This window comes from Labrus mixtus, chromosome 13 (assembly GCF_963584025.1).
Source record: "Labrus mixtus chromosome 13, fLabMix1.1, whole genome shotgun sequence".
Taxonomy (NCBI): Eukaryota; Metazoa; Chordata; class Actinopteri; order Labriformes; family Labridae; genus Labrus; species Labrus mixtus.
This window is the reverse complement of record NC_083624.1, coordinates 8,417,696-8,438,850: the sequence shown is the minus strand read 5'-3', so window position 1 is coordinate 8,438,850 and position 21,155 is coordinate 8,417,696. Positions and strand designations below refer to the sequence as shown.

The 21,155-nt window shown below is 40.2% G+C and overlaps 1 protein-coding gene across 1 annotated transcript in view; it reads left to right on the top strand.

Moving 5' to 3' along the window:
- The window catches only part of xpo4 (exportin 4), a 53,967-nt gene that overhangs the window by 3,626 nt on the left and 29,186 nt on the right, over nt 1-21,155 (top strand). The window contains exons 2-7 of the mRNA XM_061053525.1: nt 1,016-1,121; nt 1,998-2,139; nt 3,325-3,463; nt 4,888-5,004; nt 5,170-5,323; nt 17,409-17,521. Coding sequence (XP_060909508.1) covers nt 1,016-1,121; nt 1,998-2,139; nt 3,325-3,463; nt 4,888-5,004; nt 5,170-5,323; nt 17,409-17,521 — 771 coding nt within the window. The remainder of the gene's footprint in view (nt 1-1,015; nt 1,122-1,997; nt 2,140-3,324; nt 3,464-4,887; nt 5,005-5,169; nt 5,324-17,408; nt 17,522-21,155) is intronic.

Below are 21,155 nucleotides of genomic sequence, written 5' to 3'. Positions count from 1 at the left end.
TGAAATCATTAAAGTCAGCTGAAAAATGCAAAAAACACTTCATTCAGTACTTCTGGTCCGGTGATAATTATCTGTTGGTTTTTCACCACAAGAAACACGTTTTTTTTTTTACACTTTTATTCAAAAATGTTTCTTTTATAGAGTTAAAATATGAATGAAAGTGTTTTTGTAATTCAGCTATTCTGCGGATGAGACTGAGATTTTGTTTTATTGGGTTTTATCAGGATTCTTAATTTTGATTACTCCTGCCCTTTTGTGTATCTGCCATCTCTCACCATAGAATATTATGTGTCTTGAAGCTTGTGTGTGTGTGTGTGTGTGTGTGTGTGTGTGTGTGTGTGTCCATGTGTGTCCATGTGTGTCCATGTGTGTCCATGTGTGTTCATGTGTGTTCATGTGTGTGTCTGTGTGTGAGTGGTCCTCTCAGATAAAAGGCTCTTTCTTTCCTCTGCTGCTTTCAGCCGCAGAGCTGCTTTTACTGCAATTAGGCCTGGAATGTGACTTTCCTGCAGAGCTGTATCATGGCGACACTCAATAAAAGTCTGTGTGTCTATGAGTGTGTCTGTGTTTGTGTGTGCATTCGAGTTGTGCTCTCTTTGCATGTTTTTGATGCGTCTTGTTGTGTGTTTTTTTATGGTAGGCTTTCTGATATCGACTTTTGTTACTATAACTCGATTTATGTTGACTCTTGCACACTGTCTGAATTGCACAAAAACATTGGCAACATTTCTGGGTTTTTTTGAGTGTGTAATTTAGACAGCGTAACCTCCTCTGCTCTCTGCCTGTTTGTTAGAGATATCAGTATTTGACTATTTGCTGATCTGTGAATTTGAATGAACCACCACTGCTCTCTCACGGTTGGTTAAAAAAAAATATTGAGCCTGTTTTAAACCTTCACTACTTTTCGATACCATTGATAGTAAAAATAAAATGTGAAGATTGAAGTATGGAAAATGTTGTCAACCTTTCAGTAAACTAAGCCTTGTCTATAATGCTTGTTTGTTTGTGTTCCCAGGCACCGCCGTCCATGGTCAGCACAGAACAGAGGCAGCATGCTGAACACATATTCCTCTCCTTCAGGAAATCAAAATCTCCCTTCGCCATCTGCAAGCACATATTAGGTAACTCTTCACATCCATCATGATAGTGCACATCTTGCTTTAGCCCAAATGATTTGTAGAAACAGGATTTAGTCCATAGAGGACTACGTTTTCATAGACTTTACATTTGCATAGGCATTACATGTATTACTCTAAGGAACATTTACAGTTGTTAAATGGAAGGAAGGTGTTTTAGTTCCACTTTAATGGAAGACACAATAGAGGTGGGGCCGATTCGATCTTGTATTGTTATCGGGACGGCCTCAATCCATGCCACTGAAACAGAAAGATGGTTGGGCACTTTAAACGTTCTCAGCTCGCACAGTCTCACTTTGAAGACGTTCAGACTGAACTGTTAGAAGTACACTCAAATCATCTCCATGACGACGTTCAGACGAGATGGAGCAGCAACTTCTATAAGATCAAAAGTGCAATTCTTACACTTCAGTTTAAAACATTTCATTTGAAAAACCTGACAGCTGTTGCTGCTTCCTGTTTGTAAGTGAAGCCAAGTCAATGTAATGCAATGCTGGGTTTACTACAGCTTTGTGTAGACTTACACACAAGACCAACAATAACACTATTACTTATGATCATAAAAATATCGGTATTGGAACATATATATATAGGAATCCGACCAGAACAGAAAAAAAGTGGATCTGTGCATCTCTAGACCCAAACTTTCTATTGTAAGGTTTGCGTATGACCTCAACATTTATCTCAAATTAACCCCCCAATACATATCAAAGATAGCTTCATTAATGTCCTCCACCACGCTTATGTCAGTGAAGGTTAACTCAATATTACAAATGTCCTCTCTGTAGTTCAACCAAACCTTTTTTATTTTTTCTCCATCCTAATTTTTCTTCACCATCTCCTCCTCCTCCCTCTCCACAGAGACCAGCAAGGTGGACTATGTGCTGTTCCAGGCAGCCACAGCTGTCATGGAGGCGGTGGTGCGGGAGTGGATCCTGTTGGAAAAGACCAGCATCGAGTCTCTACGGGCATTCCTCCTCACCTACGTCTTACAGAGACCTAAGTAAGAGAGAAAGACGGAGACATGATTTAACTTGTGTCTGTCTTACACTCGTATTAAGTTTATCTGAAACCTCCCTGGAGGGTTTGCAATAAATGTGCAAATAAACCTCATGTTACATGTGTCTTAAGCACAATAAACTGAGTAATTTCTGAGCAATTTCTATTCATCAACAAGTTTTTTGATGTTCTTAATAGAAATAGTGGATTTGTTTGGTAGATTATTCTGCAGCTGTAAGATATATTGATGTAATTTAAAGTTTTTTTCTGCTAAACAACAGCATTCATTTTCAAATGTCAGTCCTTTTCTTACCAGCTGTTTTTTTTTTTTGTATGCACAAAATAAGATACACAATGGTTATCAAAAAAAGTCTAATGCCACAGATCAGGAGTTTTCTCCGATTTCTATGGTATAAACGGCAGACAGAGGAAGAAGATAGTCCTGCACACTCGCACAAATGCCACAAAAAGTTTAAGTCATCATCACAACGTTTCAACCAGAGGTCTTCTTCAGTACATAACAATGTGGATTTTGCCTTTGTATGTTGACCATGTATCTTTCCTGGTGTTATATTTGAAAGGTGATCATTATAGATGTGTTTCACCTCGGGACATTTTGAATATTTGACCACACCTGCCATCATAGCGCCTATCAGCCTATTGGTGTTGAAATCTACATATCTGGTTGTGACGCCCGTCCTGAAAATGATCACCTGACAAAGACCTCTGGTTGAGACGTGGCATTAGAGCGAGTGTGCGGGCCTATCTTCTTCCTTAGTCTGCTGATTTGTCACTGCCCTTCACCTAGGTGATGTGCGTATAACTACCTCCTTTTTTATAAATGGCAGACATGAAAACAGTTTATGTATTTTTGCTTTAAGTCTCTGAACTGATGCAGCAACAGGTTGCCAAACGTTGGTTCAAAAAACAAACTGGAAAAGTTTCTGCTCACCTGTTTGACTCAAAAGTTTGATTTTGAAAAAAAGCCATACAATTTAATTTTACCTTGTCACAAAAAAAGAAAAAACTCTGCTGTGTCGTTGATGACGAAACGTTTCCATTGCCCGTTTCCTTTTACCATATCGTAAATTCCAGCCGATTTTGGTCTTTATTCCGTTACTTGCTGTAAGTCTTCCTGCATCAGAGAAATGTTATTATCAATAACCATCCACGCCCCTGTTTCCTCCAGCCTCCAGAAATACGTCCGTGAGCAGATCCTGTTGGCTGTGGCGGTCATCGTGAAGAGGGGCTCCCTCGACAAAAGCATCAACTGTAAAAGCGTCTTTCACGAGGTCGGACAGCTCATCAGCAGCGGGAACCCCAATGTGGTGAGAAACACATAGAGACACAACAGCACATCAAACAACCATTGTTTACAGATTTAGAATAGATGACATAAAAGAGGATTTGTAGCTTTAAACAGAAGTATCATTTTGAGACCACATCCCACACTGTTAGCAGACTCTCTGCATGCAAACTCCACAACTCTTGGCATGTTCTTGTGGTTACAAGAAAAGTTAGATATCCAGAGCCTGTTTGTTTATTTGCACTCAAATCCATATTTTTTTAGTTAAATCATATTTTTGGTGATCTGAAAGGAGTCACAAATATGAGGGATGAATATATTCTACATGAAGGTACAGCTGTTTTGTAAGAACTATGTTGCTCTATTTCTATCAGTGCATGACTGTAAACAGTGTAGTACTTCTCCTCATCCAGTAGGTGGCACTGTTTCATTTGTTCCCACAACCAAAAAATCTAAAGAATGAAGGGCAACTACTTTACGGAGTCTAGTGCCATGGAGGGCTGAACATGCTGGTTTGATATGATTACAGACTTCAGTGAGTCATTTAGATGATATAGAGGGAGCGATAGTGTAGGTTTTGTTTCCTTGATAACAATACTACTCTTTTTAACTTCATGTTGATCATAACTCTTTGTATGTGTATACATATAAAGATGTTTGATGTAGTTTAAGCTCCATATTTTTTCCACACACAGTCTGAAGGAATAGAAAAGTGTTTTGAGACACTCAGGAGGGGTGACGTAGTTTCTAACAAAGACTAAGATGAGTTAAAATATACAGATGTTCACCAGCCTAAAACCTGAAGCAGCAATCACTCATCATAACTCAGGCAACACAGGAACCCTGCAACTTAGGTTGAGACCAAGAGGACTGAGGATGTAAGAAGGTAAAAGAACAATTAAAAGAGAAACAATAAAAAGTAAGAGTATCAAGAAGAGATAAAAACAAAAAAATGTGGCTAGAAGCTAGAAATCAAAATAAGAGAAATATTAAAGAATAGAGAAAAGGTGAAAAATAAATAATTGAATAATAATAAAATAAGAGAGCTAAACAATAAGAAGGGGGTATAAGCTAACATGAAGTAAACAATAAAAACTGCTGATGCATAAAAAGATAAAAGTCAAATTTAAAAGCACTAGAAGCAGTAAAAGTAACTGAGCTCAATAAAAAGAGATAAAAGCAATTAAACAACATGAATAGTAGAATAGAATCAGAATAGTAAAAGAATAAGATAGGCTAGATAGGCTAAGAGATAAAATGAGGATTAAAAGGAAATAATAATAATATAACAATATCATGTATGTTTGTCTGTAAGAATTTTCCACTTTGTCAAAAATCATCAATTTCTTCCATTTAGCTACAAATATATTTTCTCTCTAGCTAAGCTCTCCAACCTTTAAATAAAAAGTTTCTATAAGTGTATGACCTTTGACCTCTTTGCTGCAGCAAACACTGGCCTGCTCCATCCTCACCGCTCTTCTCAGCGAGTTCTCCAGCTCCAGTAAGACCAGCAGCATCGGCCTCAGCATGGAGTTTCACGGCAGCTGCAAGCGTCTGTTTCAGGTTTGATCCCCACCTCACTCTTTACTCGTATGTGGGTTTTTTTTTAACCTGCCAGTGAGCAGTAGAGCTGTGTGAGGAAGAGTCAGTGATGCTAGTCTTCTCTCTGATGTAGTCTTTCATGCAGTCCCTTTTTGATACATCAGCTCTTCTGTCTGTCTCTTCCAGGAGGATGGCCTGCGTCAGATCTTCATGTTGACCATGGAGGTGCTGCAGGAGTTCAGCCGCAGAGAAAACCTAAACGCCCAGATGTCATTGGTCTTCCAGCGTTACCTGGCTCTTGCCAATCAGGTCCTCTGCTGGAATTTCCTTCCACCAAATCATATCCTTTCACGTGGGCTACTAACCCCTGAAGAGGTCAGAGTGTTACATTTAATCATCTCGAAGTCTTGACACAGGATCGGATAAATTCTGGAATATTACTTTCTATTTTATCATGTCATCTAGTTGGTCTCAGAATAAAATCTTAATATGCACACATCAAAGTGGTGTAAATGTTGGGGTTTTAGACGGAAATTCTACTAGTTTAAGTTGTTATTGAGAGTTTTAATCGCTGAAATCTGGCTCCATAAAATAGCTGCATCAAATTCACAACAAATTCAGTTTTGAAAGTGACTAAAGTGATCAGATAATTGGGTTAGTTTAACTTTTTCAACTCTCTAACATAATACAAGCTGAACAGTGGAGTCATTGTGTTCAGTGTTGGAACTCTGGTTGCAGCTTTTGAAGACTACCTCATAGTTAAATTATAGAAGAATTAAACTTTTATAGAACATTTTTCTTACATGTAGCCTTCAATTAAGTTTTAGAATATGATTGAATTTTGATTATTACATCATCTCTAATGCCAACCCTTTATTGAACTCATGGTAGCATGCAGGCTTGTCAACATCTCCCTCAATCATAACCAAATGTAACACCTGAGGTATGTTGAGGTTGGAGCAGGAAACTGAAAACATTTATGTCGTAGAAGAAAGAGAAGAAGAAGTAAGTTTTCTTCAGATTTGTAAAACAGTTGTGTTCTAAGGTTGAACGAAAGAAACTTTTGCTGGGGTTGAAAATGTGTTTCTATGACTGTGTATGTTTGTCTACTTGTCATATGCATGTGTATGAGTTTGTTTTTGTGGATAAATATGCAAATATGTGTGTGTGTGTGTGTGTGTGTGGCTCTACAAATATGTGATACTCAGGAATTCAGATCTGACCATCAGATTTGCTTTGTAGTTCATCTCATGTGCACACGTCCTTATTATCTTAGCAGTTGGCCACATTGTTGAGCAAACTTAGGCGCTAAGAGAGTGTGTGTGTGTGTGTGTGTGTGTGTGTGTGTGTGTGTACACAAGGCCAGGCTCATTACAGCCTAAATCCCATCCTGCCTGGCATCCTCTCTTGCCTGTCTGAGGGGATCTGCAGTGGCGCTCTGCTGCCAGCCATGGCCATGTATCACTTTCAAAGAGGTGTCCAGTGTGTCCATCTCCGTATCATTCCAGAAGCCGACCACCCCCGCCTTGGCTTGTTGAGGCTCCCCTTGGTATGCCTGGCACGCTCAGTTCGATATGTGTGTGTTCTCAAAGATGCGCTTTTAAAGGCCTCTGAGTGTGTCCTTGTGAGTGTTTTGGATGTTGCAGTCCATGTGTTACAAAAGTATATTTTTGGTGCGTAATCTCACCTTTCCTATTTAAGGCAACTTTAAGGATTTGTGAAGTGTGCCTCTCTGCAGCCAGACACCCTTAAAAAACTAATTTAGTGCGTTTTAAAGTCATGATAGGTCCATTAATCATAAATTAATTGAGGCATTCTCAAAGTAATAAAGCTGCAGCTCTCTGGTTTCTTGATGTTGAGTTGTCTGAGACCACAGGAATAGCATATAAATTCTCTAATCATTCTCCTTGAAGTTCTGGCGTACATGTGAGAACACAAGTGTCGGGGCTTTTGTTGAAAAGGACGACAGATTAATGAAGACCGCTGGGAGGCCTGAATAAGCGTGGCTGCCTGTCTGAAGTGTCACAACATGCCCGTGCCCGTGGGATGCGACGCTAACGCGTGCCAGCATCTGTATCGGGGGGCCTCTCGTTGATTGCATAGCTGACAGCCGCCGCCGCTTTCAAAGACGGATCCGCACACTCCTTAAGCGGCTCAAGGACCCTTTTTTAAAACAGCCTCCTTCCCTCAAAGAAACGAGCGGCATGCGTGTCATCTGTCCTCGCCGCTGTCTGAACCCCCCCCCCCCGGCTCTGGTGTCATCTGGTGGAGACACGCTCCCCGGGCGTCTGTATGACACCGTGTCACTCCACACTGCGCTCGACTCGAGTGGGGGTCGCGGTCAGGCCTGGAGGCAGTGGCAGCAGTCAGGTGCTGTAAATGGCTGTTTGAGCTGACAGATAGATGCCTGCCCTGCCGCCTCCATTCTGTTCCATCAGACCACATATCTAGATCCTCCATGGGTTTAGGTGTTTATGGCATGTGGGGGAATGTGCATTTGCTACTAAATAAAGACAAATTATTCAAAGACAATTTCATGTCTTTGACCTGATTGTTCAAAAGGAATCATCCAGATACTTGTATGGACAGGTATCGATATCCGGGTTTGAAAATCTGGTGTGGTGACGACCCTGATATCAGCTGCCTGTTCTATAGTTTGGACATGGTAACAGTTCTCTGAATTTTTTCCTGTAATCCTGTCTGAATTCATCCCATTCATACTCAGTGGTTGAACAAGACAAACTTTTATCCGTATAAACAAACTTGGATTACCTGAGCGTACTCGATTCTGTAATCCTTTTGAAAATCTTTTTAAACAACACTGATTTCAAGATTGAATCCCATCTGATTAAATCTTGTAAACCTGTTGGACTACTTTTGAACGTCCAGGCCCCGGCTTTCTCCCATCTGTTCTTTTCTTCACTAGCGAGGAATGTGTAGATTTCATGGTGTATCAGCTCACTAGAACTCAAGTTGTTTCCAATTAAAGCATGGCCTATCTCGCCTCCTCCAGTGAGGCATTTCTGTCTTAAATTCTGTCCCTGACTTGACTTGTACTGAGACACTGGATTGATACTTTAATAAAAGTAGAATGAACTTTCTGAGAAACCGTTTAACCCCCGAGCAGCCGCGTAGGTCAGTTATTTTTGTGCTGAGGAGCCCCACACTCTCCCTCAGCCTGGCTCAGTATTGTCATTAGCTGTTCAAAGGTCAATTTATAGGCATTTTGTCCCCGAGGTTAAGGTTAGGATTTGGAGTGTGTAAGCTGATGCTGCATGTTTTCCTTGGCCCTGACCTGTATGGAGAATCTTCAACTACTGCTGTCTAAACACATGTGGAAGAGTTAGTACAGACGGGTGACACACTGATGGACAAACAGTTGGTGCATGGATAGTCTGAGTTTTGAGTGATTTATAAGATGCGTTACAAGAGACCTTCAAGTACTTAAGACCAGAGGTTCTCAACTCGTCTAGCCTCAGGACCCGCAGAAGAGATATGTTTCAACTAATCAGAGTTATTAAATAAAAAATGGTGCGGTTTGGCCCTCAGACGGTACAAAACATGTGACATGCCAAAGAAGTGGAACAACACAAACACATCTAAAAAGTGCTTCACAGACTTTTTTTTCTAGGCACACATTCGCAACATACTGAAAACCGCTCCATGACCCACTTTTGGGTCACAACCCTCCAGCTTTAGACTGAACCTTTTTCTTCAAATGATTTGATTTGGGTTATTGATGCCTTTTATTAGAGAGACAGGACAGTGGATAGTGTTGGAAACTGGAGAGAGAGAGTGGGTAATGACATGCGGGAAAGGAGCCACAGGTCAGATTTGCCTCTGTACATGGGGCGCACAAACTAACCACTAGGTCACTGGTCCCCCAGGACTGCAACAACTACTGTATGTGTGTTTGACTGCCCAAATCAGCTCTTTGTCAGGAAAGCAATGTTTAGTCTCAGCAGGTAGATATGGGATGAACAGTGGGGTTGCTGCAAGTAGATATGTGGAAGGAAAACTTACTTGTTCACCAACATCATCTCTGTAAGGTCTGAGTTGCCGTCTTCATCAATAACTTACTGAGTGGCATCATTGATTCATGTTTTAATTCAGAAGTGAGAGATCATTGACAACTGCTGTCCTAACAGATGGGTGTCCAAGCAGTAGAAGGAAATGGAAAAGGGAAGGGAGGGGGTGAGGCCGCCGAGGAGGTATTCCTGGACTGTTATTTCACATGGCGAGGCGGCAGGAGAGACTTAAGGCAGGATATATTGCTTAAACCCAACCACGCGCCTTAGCATAGCGCCGGCGGCTGGCAGACGCTCAGCCGGTCTTCCTGCAGCAGCAGGTCCATCCTCGCTCCGGATCAACAATAATGAATAGAGGATACAGGAGAAGCTTGCTAAGCCACAATCTTTGGGCAGGAAGGACGTTCAGGCTTGCAAAATTGTCAGATTGCTGAGATTATCTACTTAAAGTGGTTTATGAAGATACCATCGCATTGATCTGCAAAGTGTTCTGTGCTATGTCTGCAAATTTCTGGTGAGGAGGAGTTGGGAATGTGAAACGTGAAGCCTGATTAGTTCTGTTGTAGAGAGACTTGATAAAATAAACCAGGGGTGTTTAACAATGAGACATCAACTACTAAGTGATCACATCATGTGTAAGACAAAACCATTAAAACATACAAAACCTGCTACAAGAGACTTTTTGAACAGACTAGCAATAATTAAATAGATTTAGTCGTGTAATTGCAGAGCGCATTAACGACTAACGAGGCAGGTTAACATAATAATGTCAGGTGTGGCCTAGTGGATAATGTGCGCCCCATGTAAGGAGGCTGTAGTCCTCCAATCTGGCGCCCAGGGTTAGAATGTCATTCACCACGCTGTCTCTCTCCGATATCTGACTCTATCCACTGTCCTGTCTCTAAATAAAGCACAAAGAGCCCAAAAATAAACCTTTAAAAAATAAAATAGTTCCTTGTTCTGGAAATGTGAAAAGGGTAAATCAAAAGGATAATTCCTTGATTTTTCATCTGGCACCATAATCAGGGTGACAATGATGGTCACTTTCAGTGAGACAGCTTCACATTAAATTAATGAATTGGTCCAGAATTTGCTCACACGCATTTATCTCTCTTATCAAAGCCCTAAGTGGAGATACATACAAACATTTTATTTTACTCTGTTTGCCCGTACTTAAGGGATTTCAACTCTGGCTTTCCTATAATGAGTCAGTGTCAGCTGTTTTCTTGAAATCGCGAAAAAACAACATACATCTGTTATCTTGAGAAAGTTAAGATCTTGAGGCAGCTGTGGCTCAGTTGATAGATTCGGTCGTCTCTCAACCAGAAGGTCGAGGGTTCAATCCCCAGGTCCTGCAGGGACAAGTCTGTTGTGTCCTTGGGCAAGACACTTAACCCCAAGTTGCTCCCACTGCTTCGTCGGTGGTGTATGAATGTGTATGAATGGATTAGTTACTTCTGATGGACTCATTACACAGAAGCCTCTACCATCAGTGTGTGAATGTTTAGGTGTGACTTGCGGTGTAAAAGCGATTTGAGTGACTTGCGGTGTAAAAGCGATTTGAGTGACTTGCGGTGTAAAAGCGATTTGAGTCTTCAGAAGACTAGAAAAGAACTAAACAAGCTGAAGTCCATTTACCATCTCAAGAAAACAACTCCTCAATACTTCAATATTCCGATCCCACATGGGGTAAAATGATACAATCTCTGTTATGTTAATCATAGATAGTATAAAAAGTCTAAAAAAAAAAACTCGTCATGATGGGAAAACGGAGTAAAATAAAATGTATGGATGTAAGTCTGCTCATGGCTTGAACAATCTTAGAATAAAGATTAATATCAACACAAATGCAGAATTCTAGGTTTAATTCTTTATATCACAATCAAAGACCTGCATAAACTATCAAATTATCTTCGAGCCTCAAGCGTGTTTTGTATAGTGTGCTGATGTACAAATGCCTACAGAGCATGTTAAAGTCCAGGTTAGAAAAAAAAAAGTTGTTTTAATTTCGGTTCCCACGTTTGTTTTTTTGTTTTTTAATCCGTGTGTACAGTTAAGACAACCGTTCCCAAAGACTACAAATCTGTGCACACGGATTTGCAAACAGCTTCTTTTATTTTTCTTCTTACTTGAGCCTTCAGGGCCTGAGAAAATAATAGCATGCTATTAACATGCTATACTTCCACTTGGCAAGTCTCCTACATGCTGGACATCTGCACATTCTAAGCATTATCATTGTGTGCACTTTAGGATGCTGACAGTAGCATGAAGCTCAGAGTAACACTTCCCAGAGCTTAAGCATGCCTGTAAACTCTTTGTCTAGTTAATAAAAGGTTTGTGGCAAAGTGACTTTGAATCTGTGAATCCACTGAACAAGATGTCTGCAAGTTTCAATAGTGTCATTTAAAGCTAGTCTATATTTTTGGCATGCAGTTACTAAATGAACAAACCCACAAAGATGACAAGATAAAAAATGAGGCATTGATGTGATATGTTGTTTGGTTTCACGACCCACATTGTTCAGACTCATTCAAGAAGACTCAGCAGCCATGTGGTGAGATTCTGCTTGGCAGCATTTTCTGAATTTCAGCCTATGAAGGCAAGACAGATTTTTATTACAAATAGGCTTCTCCATGGTTTGAAGTGGACCACTAAGCCATGATGCTAACTACCTGTGGCTGTGGCTCAGTTGGTAGAGTTGTCGTCTCTCAACTGGAAGGTCGAGGGTTCCTTGGGATTGACACTTAACCCCGAATTGCTCCCGCTGCTTCATCGGTGTTTGAATGCTTTTGAATGTGATTAGTTACTTCTGACCGTCTCACTACATAGCAAGCTCTGCCATCAGTGTGTGAATGGGTGTGGATGTGTAGGTGTGACATGCGGTGAAAAGCGCTTTGAGTAGTCGGAAGGCTAGAAAGGCGCTATACGAGCTCAAGTCCATTTACCATTTACTTGGGCCACCTGCCCAAGGCATAAGTTGACGACCAGGTGTCTGTCAGTGAAAACGTGTTCGGCTTGTGTTGGTCAAATAGAAAAATAACATCAGGGCAGGGAATTAATCTTAAAATACTGTAATGGCTTCTCCTGGCAGTTATGACTGGCAGCATTTTATTGACATTCATTTGGCTGGTGTTAATTAAGTTTTTACATTGTGAGTTTATCCGTCTGTGTGGCTGCAAATTTGGCAACAGAATCCATGTGAATCTCTTCTCTGGTGTTGTGATTTACACTCGCGTGGTTGTGTTGTCACTCAGTCTTATGTGTTTGTGTGCGCCTGTTTATCCGTCACTCCCTCTTATCTTTCCAGTGGAAAATTGACGTGTCACATTAGTTATTCTTGCAGCCTGCTGGAAGGGTTGAGATAGTAGCAGGTGAGGTCTTTTAAAAACCCAACCAAACCACAGCCACATGTCCAAGTCACTCCGTGAACATTACTCATCCTGGAGGCATGTGCGCTACACACACACACACTCACTCACACAAACACACATATGCAGTCTCTTTTTTTCCCTCTTCTTTTTTTTTTTCAGGCAGTGTGGGTTGCATGGTCGAAGTCGTAAATCCGCTTGTCAACTCGGCAAGTAGATTTTTCTCAGAACTCAAGCGCTTGAAGTGAACTCTTAACAATTTGGAGAAGGACTTTAAACCTTTATTTAGGTGACAGGTTTTTCCGTTCACTACATTAAGGTTTAATAAAAGTGGTACTTTCTGGATTTATTTGCTGCATTAACAATGCCTGAATGTTTAATCTGAACCAAGGGAATAAGAAGATTTACATAAGACTAATAACAACTAACAGTTAGAATTATAATGTGATTACACATACGTTTGAAATATCTTTAAATCAAGAAGCAACCTTCAGTGTTGAAATATAAAGCCAGTGCAGAAGTGCAAAAAACTGCAATTCCTCGAGTGTCCACTTGAGGCTGACTGCAAAAGCCCCGAAAGTCACATACACAACCATTCTAAACTCCAGATTTTAACAGCAGGAATAAACATGTTTAAAGCTTGGTTAAAAACTTTTCTTTTCAAGGGCACACATTATACCGGGAGGTGATATATTTCTTCATCACTCATCCCTTTTGAGTGTATGACGGATACGAGATGTTCATAATAAGGGACGTTGCAGATCATTGTGATAGGGGGGTCTTGATGTAGCTGTTTGTCAGGAACACATTTTCACTGACAGACACCTGGTCGTCCCCTTGCTCATTTATCTTTTGCATGTGGCCCAGGTAGTTAGCATCAATGCTAAGATGAATAACTTGCCTACTTAGTTGACGTTAAGTTCCTTTAAGACAGTTTTTCAAACATGGCCACCAACGATGGGCTTCAAAAGTTCAGTGGGCTACGTCACTGAGACTATGTCCATATTTCTATACAGTCTATGATTAAAACCTTTATGTCTACTGTGAATATCTGTGAATGCTCAAATAGTTCCAGGTGTTTCTTTATTCTGAGAAAGATAATACTACTCGAGTTGTTTACAAATGCAAATGCATATTCCTCAAAGATTCATTGACATGCAGCAGCGTACTCTTCCTGCTATATGATGTCAGAACAAAACCTTTCTCTTTAAATAGTTCAACCACATTCTGAAGAAAGGACCACTATTGGACATGTAGTATACTTATTGAGTCTATGCTTTCAAATGCTGGCTAACCTCATGTTGTCCTCTTGTTTGTTTACGGTCTGCTGCTACAGCGTGCGTTGTAAACAACCAGAAAAAGCAGTTTGCATGGCTGGAGCTGCACCAGAGTTTTTGTAAACAAACATTGCGATTCGCTCCGTTAGGCCTTATCTGTAATATGCATAGAGAATACTGTGTTTAGAAGACCCTTATGATGATAGAAACATAGAAGGAAACTCTGGTGCTTCAGCCGCTTCATAAATGGACGTCGCTGCTCTCAGAGAAGGACCTTAGACGTTCAAAATATAATTCAGTGGACTCCTGCTCTCAGGCAGGATCCAAAGAAAGTACTGGAGCTCACGCATCATTTAAGGAAAAAATATTTTGGTGCAAATGTGCTTTACTTTGCTTGACTTTCTTTGGATCCTGCCTGATTTTTAATGGTGATAGAAACATTGTGATACTCGGTGGAAATAGTGGAAAATTGCACACAAACATATCTCTTGTTTCTTACATACAATAGAGAATCTGTGTATTTGTTGATCAGGGTTTACTGACTGTCTTCTCTATTTATTTATTTTTTCTACTGCACAGCCTCCTGTTGCTCTTTCAAAGACAACCTCTGTTTATTCCCAGCATGCCGCCTACAAGTCTTTGAATTTTTCATATTTAGTAATCAGATTTAGTTGTTATCAAATTGAGTTGTAAGTACTAAAGATGATGTGTACAAGGTGTTCTTGGTGTACTTCTGGACAAATAAGACCATTCATCTACATTATAAAATTCAAATTTTTCTCTTTTTATGTAAAACTGTGTGCATAAAAACCTGTCGCATCCATTCTTTGTCTCTGTGAAGTTAAGCTAAACAGTCAAAGTAATCCTGTAGTTATCATTCCTGAGGTCTCTTGTTGTGAGTTTTGTGGAAGTCATATGATCTCTGAGAAGGGTTTGTTCAGTCTCAGTCACCGAGGTGGTCCCTCCCTGCAGAGACGGCCTCTGTCATGGTCAGTCCCACTTTTTCCAGTCTTTTTTTTCCCCTGTCTTTTACTTAAGGGATGTGCAGGATAAGAGACAGTCTGGTTAAGTTTCCAACTTATGTGGATGAGTTTGTGAACTCAAAGACAGTTGATTCATTTAGCAGGACAAGAGTGCTTGAAGGTGTCACAGAAGGAGCATTTTTTTCATGTATAAAGATGAACATTGCCACATTATAGCACCCTTCTTCCAATCCTTTTTCTTGTCCTCTCCCCTCAAAAAGGTTCAGGCAGAGGTCCTCACCACGACTATTTTTAACAAGGCCCGAAAGCCAAGCAGTGGACACACACACACACACGCACGGTCCCACAGACCCTTAGACAGGTGCCAACTTTTGTGCCGAAAAGTGTGGTGTGGTGTGTTGTGGTGGGGTGTGTGCTCGGGGAGTGACTGTAGGCTGGTGTCAGAGGAATGTCTGACCTCGCCGGCCTCTGCTGCTGTTTGGCTTTGATCGGACATTCCTCCAGAAGTTTCCACCTTCTGCTGTCACTGAGCCGCCGGCCACTCATACGCTTTGAGTGTGGACGATGAAAGGAGTCAAATTAGATTTTTACTTTTCATTAACAATCAAACAGAATACAAGAAAACATTTGGAAAGTAGAAAATATTAAATCATCAAGAAACGGGGTGATATGATAGATTTACTTGTTGTTTACAACTCTAGTAGATGTTTTACTTTGTAGTTATAAAAGTATTCTGTTGGCCAGGAACAATCCTACATTTGTAAAAAAACAGCTGACTCACCAATGGTCAGTCTTTCAGAAATACATGTTTGAAGCCCATATTACATCTTGAAATGTGCCCAAAAATCTGGTTAGAATTTTATTTAAAAAAAATATTCTTCATGTTAATAGGTGATACAAAATGTATTAAAATATTTACCTTTCACTGTAAACCAGGTGAACAAGAATATTCATCTGCACATTTCCTTCAAATATTGTAGAGCCCAAAAGGGTTTTAACAAAACAAGGTCAGAAAATATTTATAATGAAAAACCATTATTGTTGAGAATAACAGCAGAGGAATATTAAGGATCATAACTTCAAACACTTCTATTCAGCTCCTCAGAGATCCTAGATGAGTTCCCTGATGATTCCCTGCTTCTCTTTGTAACTGGACTGTAAAGTAAATGCATTCTGTTTGGGACTGCTGTCAGACAAAGTTATATTAAGCAACATTATATTCATTTTATATCCATTTAAAAAAATCTGATCAAATTAATGTGTACTAGTCTAACTAAAGTAGTGTCAAGTTATGATGTGATGTAAATAAATTAAACTACTTCATGAGGGGTGAAAGGAGTATTTGACTGGATAAAAATGTGATCAAATGTCCTGAGAGCTTTGCTTTGATTAATCTTCTGATTGAGTATTTAAGAAGGAAACTAAGAAGAATGTGAGAGCGACCATCGTATGTCAGAATTCCCCAAAACAAAGTCGGGAAAAGAGGCGACATTCCGGAGGACAAAATCAGTAAAAGAATCCTCTTATGTGATGGATTTCTTTGGTGAATTTGTTTGTTGTCAGTAATCTGAAAAATTAGCTGACTTAAGAAAAGAAACTTAATTGGTGAAGAAAGAGCATGCCTTTAATGTTGATCAAGGCCTGCATTAAAACCCTGGCGGTGTGAGAAGAGAGTGTGTGTGCTTGTAAGACCCTCTGAAAGAGTGAGAGCATCTAAAGGGTGAGCAGTGAGAAAGGCGTCATCTTGAAGACGCTTTAACAGCACTGTTTCTGATGAGCAAGGGAAAAAAACATGTCGCGGATGTGTTTTGAAAAAAGGACAGGAAGTGTTGCGGCTGCGTGGGGAGAAAGTGTGTGTCTGTTGTGGGTTTGTGGAAAAGCTTCTTGTGGGTGTGTGGAGACTCTTAAATAAAGAGACAGACGTGTGTGTGTGTGGAGGAAAGGGACTTTTGGAAAACCATTTAAGACGAGAAAGCTTTTGTTGCTTTTAGAACAGAGCGTGATGGTTTTGCTGAGAGACATTTGGAAATAGAGAGAGAGACAAAGGAGGAAAGTTTCAAGTGAAGAGACGGTGTTATGGGTGCACACAGAGTGTCTTGCTCTGGTCTTAGAAAGCAGTCATGAGGAGAGACAAATTGATTGGTTGAGGAGGGAGAGGGAGGGTTACAGGGCAGCAAAAAGTCTCGAGGACATCTTGCAGAGGAGTGGACAAAGAGGCAGAGCAACACAGTGTCTACTGGCTGCAGGGAGAGAGAGAGAGAGAGTCTTGTGTGTTTTAAGATCTTGGGGAAGCAGAGGAGAGAAATCTGAGTGTGCAGGAGGAAGGAGTGCTGGTAGGAAGAGAGGTGAAGAAGAGGACAAGGAGGGGAAGAGGGAGTCAGCCAGGCGAGTCAGAGGGTTAAGTTGTAAAAACAGAAGGAAGAGAAGAAGTGGACAAAGAGGGTGAGAAAGAGTTTCTCTGTGGTTGAAAACTGGCAGATGAAGAGCTGACTAAGGAGGAAGAGAGAAGGGAAAGAGGGCAAGAAAACAACGAGGGGAGGGTGAGAATATCAAGATTGATGGTGTTAATGAGAGGGAAAGCCAGAGAACAAGTGAGTAACAAGTCTCTGCTGCAAAACCAGAGACTGAAACACAGAGACCAAAATACCCATTGAGAGGGAGCTTAGTGACGGGAGCTGGTGTGTCTGAGTGTGCCACTCCTCCTCCTCCTCCTCCTTTTCTTCCTCCTTTTCTTCATGCTGTTGTTGGCCTTAACTTGCGGCGGGTCACTGGGGCGCCACTACATCGCCATGTTCGAGGCCACGCAGAACGTCCTGCTCAAGCCCACAGAGACCTGGAGGGAAGCGCTGCTGGACACCCGCATCATGGACCTCTTCTTCACTGTGAGTGTCCCATCTTTCATTCATGTTTTTATCAGTTTAAGAGCTTCTGCGGGTTTCTGATTTTCAAAAGTGGCTCATTGTTTGAATTTTAGAGTCATCATTCTGTACTAAAACGTGAAAGTAGTCACTTGAACTTTTAAGAGTTGCTCAATGTTAGAGTTTAAATGTTACTGTAACATTCAGTGCACTCACACAGGTATACTGCATCACATCCTTTGTAGCACGGAGCATTCAGCTGCTCAACACGCTCTGATTGGACAGCATGATCTTGGCACTCTGCACTTCATTTCATTTAATTTCAAACCTTTATTTATTAGTCCTTGCTTATTTGTTTATTATTGTGTTTATTGTTGATATTTAATGTCATACCTTTGTACAAAGAGAACACAGTTTACCAAAGTAAAATTCCTTGTGTGTTTAAGCATACCTGGCCAATAAAGCTGATTCTGATTCTCAAAATGACACTGAGGTTTCCCTCATTTCCAATGCCGTCGAGATTACAAGCACAGTAAAACAAGCAAAAACCTGCCAAGTGATATTCCTTACAAGTAATCATATAAATGCATATTTACTGATCTCCTTGCATGTCATTATGTTCTGTCCTGTATGTTTGTTGGTGTCTTTGGTCATTGATGTTTTTAACACTCTTGGTGCGAGGCAATAAAAGCTTTATTCCTCAATTGGCAGTTATGAAATATGTCAACTTGCGCTCTTTTATACAGGGCAGGAATAACAAACTGAGGTGTACACATGAAGACACATTGTAGTGGGACTCACACTAAATATGCTCAAAGTTTTGTCACTTATACTTACCTATATGCCAAAAGATTTGATATCTATCATGTCTTTGATTCTGTCTGTATCTTAAAGAACTGGCACTGTGGAAAGAAGGACTCTCCCTCCTGTCACATTTTTTTCTTACTCTTTAATAAACACACCAAAAATTGCATATTTGATGTGTTTCCAAAACAATACTTGACTCTAGTAGCAGCATGTCTTTAAACTAGTACACCGTTTTACATTGAGCTCAATGCTGTCGGTTAAGCTGCTTTATCTGAGAAACAAGCGGTGCACTGCCAAGACTTTCCGGGTAAAACGCTGCTCTAGAATTCCTGTTCCGGGCCAGGGAGAAGTTGATATAAATAGGCTATAATAAACCAGGAACTGTATGAAATGATTTCTTAAATAACTGACTAAATTGTCACACATCTTGTTAAAACCTGAAAGTAAGTTTGACATTGTCCTGGTCACACTGGTTTTAGACTGTTGTCTTTGTTTTACCTGCAAAATCAAACCTCCTTTACATCAAAGCTACATAACAATGAAGGAAAAAGATCAAATTAACTCGACTAAACCTGCAGATCATTTCATGCACTCTGATGAACGTTACTGTATGTTTCACTTTATCTGTTTTCTGCACTCTTGTGTCTGTGCGTTTGTTTCCATCCATGGAGGTTCTCCTGTCAGGGAGGTCGTCGTTCAGATCCAAAGTGATGGCCTTCTTGTCTCGTACATTTCCATTACAGTGCTCTTCTTACACCCTTTCCCTCCCGCGCTCTGCATGGTGGGTTATTTATGATAAACAAACAGACAGTTTGCCTTTTCATGTTGGCTCACTTGACCTCGTCTTTTTGGCACATGCTAAGTTTTTACTAGTTTAGTGGGTTTTTCGATGCACCATTAAGTGGATTTATTGGTGCTTTGCACTGAGGTTGTGTTATTGTGAAGCTGTCCACTGGACCGCCCTGTGAAATGAATGTGTATTGTTCGTGCAGTGACTTTGTGTGTTTTAAGAGACGGCCCACGCTGGGTAAGAAAACGAGGGAGAGAGAGAGAGAGAGGGACAAAAGTGTGGAACAAACCGGTCAGCTAGCTCCTCTTTCATCATCTGATACACTTCTCCATAAAGCTTTACATGTCCTAACAGTCCTGTCCTCTAAAGCTTTTGCCTGCTGCTACCTGTTTCTCTGCATTTTGTGTCTCCAGGAGATTTGTCAAAAGCTGCTCTGTTACTGCTGCTCTGACTCTTTCTGTCAGCTGCATGTTTCTGACTTAAACACAGCTTTACTTTTATAGCTCAATGCACGTACACAAATCCTCGTCTGCTCACTTACATGTATAGCTGCGGGACATTACACACAAACCTTAAGTTGGATACTGTTTAGCTTAGTGGGCTTGTTTGATGATTAAGCATATTTACAGCTCAGCTAAGAAAATCTGTGATGATAGTAATTATTATTATTTAAAAAATCATATAAATAACTTATGTTCAGAGTAAATAATCAGACCAGATGCCAGTTTTTTCCTGTAATGTTGCTGCAGAACTAATAATATATTCCCATTCTTAACAAAATGGTCCCATTTCATGATGTTGAGAAGTAGATCTTCCTAGTTAGGTGATTTTAAAGCTTTAAAACAAAATGTGGAAACAACATGGATATTTTTTTTAGTGCCCACTTACTAAGCTTGTTTAAGAAATACGTTTATTGCTCTTTCCTGTATTTCCGTATCGTTAATATTGGAGCCTGACTGATTAATTCACCAGCTGATGACGTCAGCCGATAGCATATCATGTGACTATCGGTATCAGCAAATTTTATCTCCTATATTCTGCTATAACTAGCTTTACTCAATTCAAGTTTATTATTTATATTTATATAGTTTTATTCATAATTGTAAACTTGTAACTTTTTAAAAAGTTAAAATGAGTTTCAGTGCACTCTTGTTATTCTGGCCAATAAAGACTTTTGTTCAACTGTAAAAAAAAAAATATATATCTATATCTATCTTTTAATTTATCTATCCATCCACAAAGATCGAAGAGAGATATCGGCCGATATATCAACATCACAATTTTTTCTCTCCCTAAAGTATCGGCCCCAAAAATCTCATATCAGTCAGGCCTTGGTTAATAGCTTAGTATGATTTTGTGCCTCGTTGTTGCTGCAGCATTCGTCACTTAAACTTCTCAAATTCTGCTTTACCTTACTTATAATTAGTGTTAATGCTAATACTAAACATTTCTAACAAATCTAACGCAATGTGGACAACAGTCACGACTTAATACTGCATACTCATCATGAGCACAACAAACCCTGAAATGCAGTGAATGAATGATGAATGAATAACAAACCCTCAGGAGTCTCTTTCTGCGTTAACATCAAGGATATCTCAATCAATAAATCAAATGTATTTATAAAGCACTTTTAAAAATGGCAACAGCTACTGCGCCAGCTAGCCCGGCCTTATGTTGGCGCCTCATGTACAGAGGCTATCATCCTCCAACAGGCGGTCGGGGTTTGACTCCAGCGCTTGGCACTTTGCTGCATGTCATTCCCCTCTCTCTCATCCATTTTTCCTTCTCTATCCTCTTCTCTATATCAAAGCCCCCAAAATAAAATAAAAATCCAGCAACAGCTGTTTAAAGTGCTGCTGTCCATGGGGCAGAACAATACAATTAAAAACACAGAAGGAGACAAAAAACGACAGACAAACACCAAAAAGAAAATGATGATGAAACAACAGAAGGTCAACACTTTTGACAGTTTCTTTGGTGGTTATAGTTTTTCTTTTAATGTAGCTGATGTGACTGCAGTAACAGACCAACAAGAACCACTCTGAAGTTTTGAAGTCA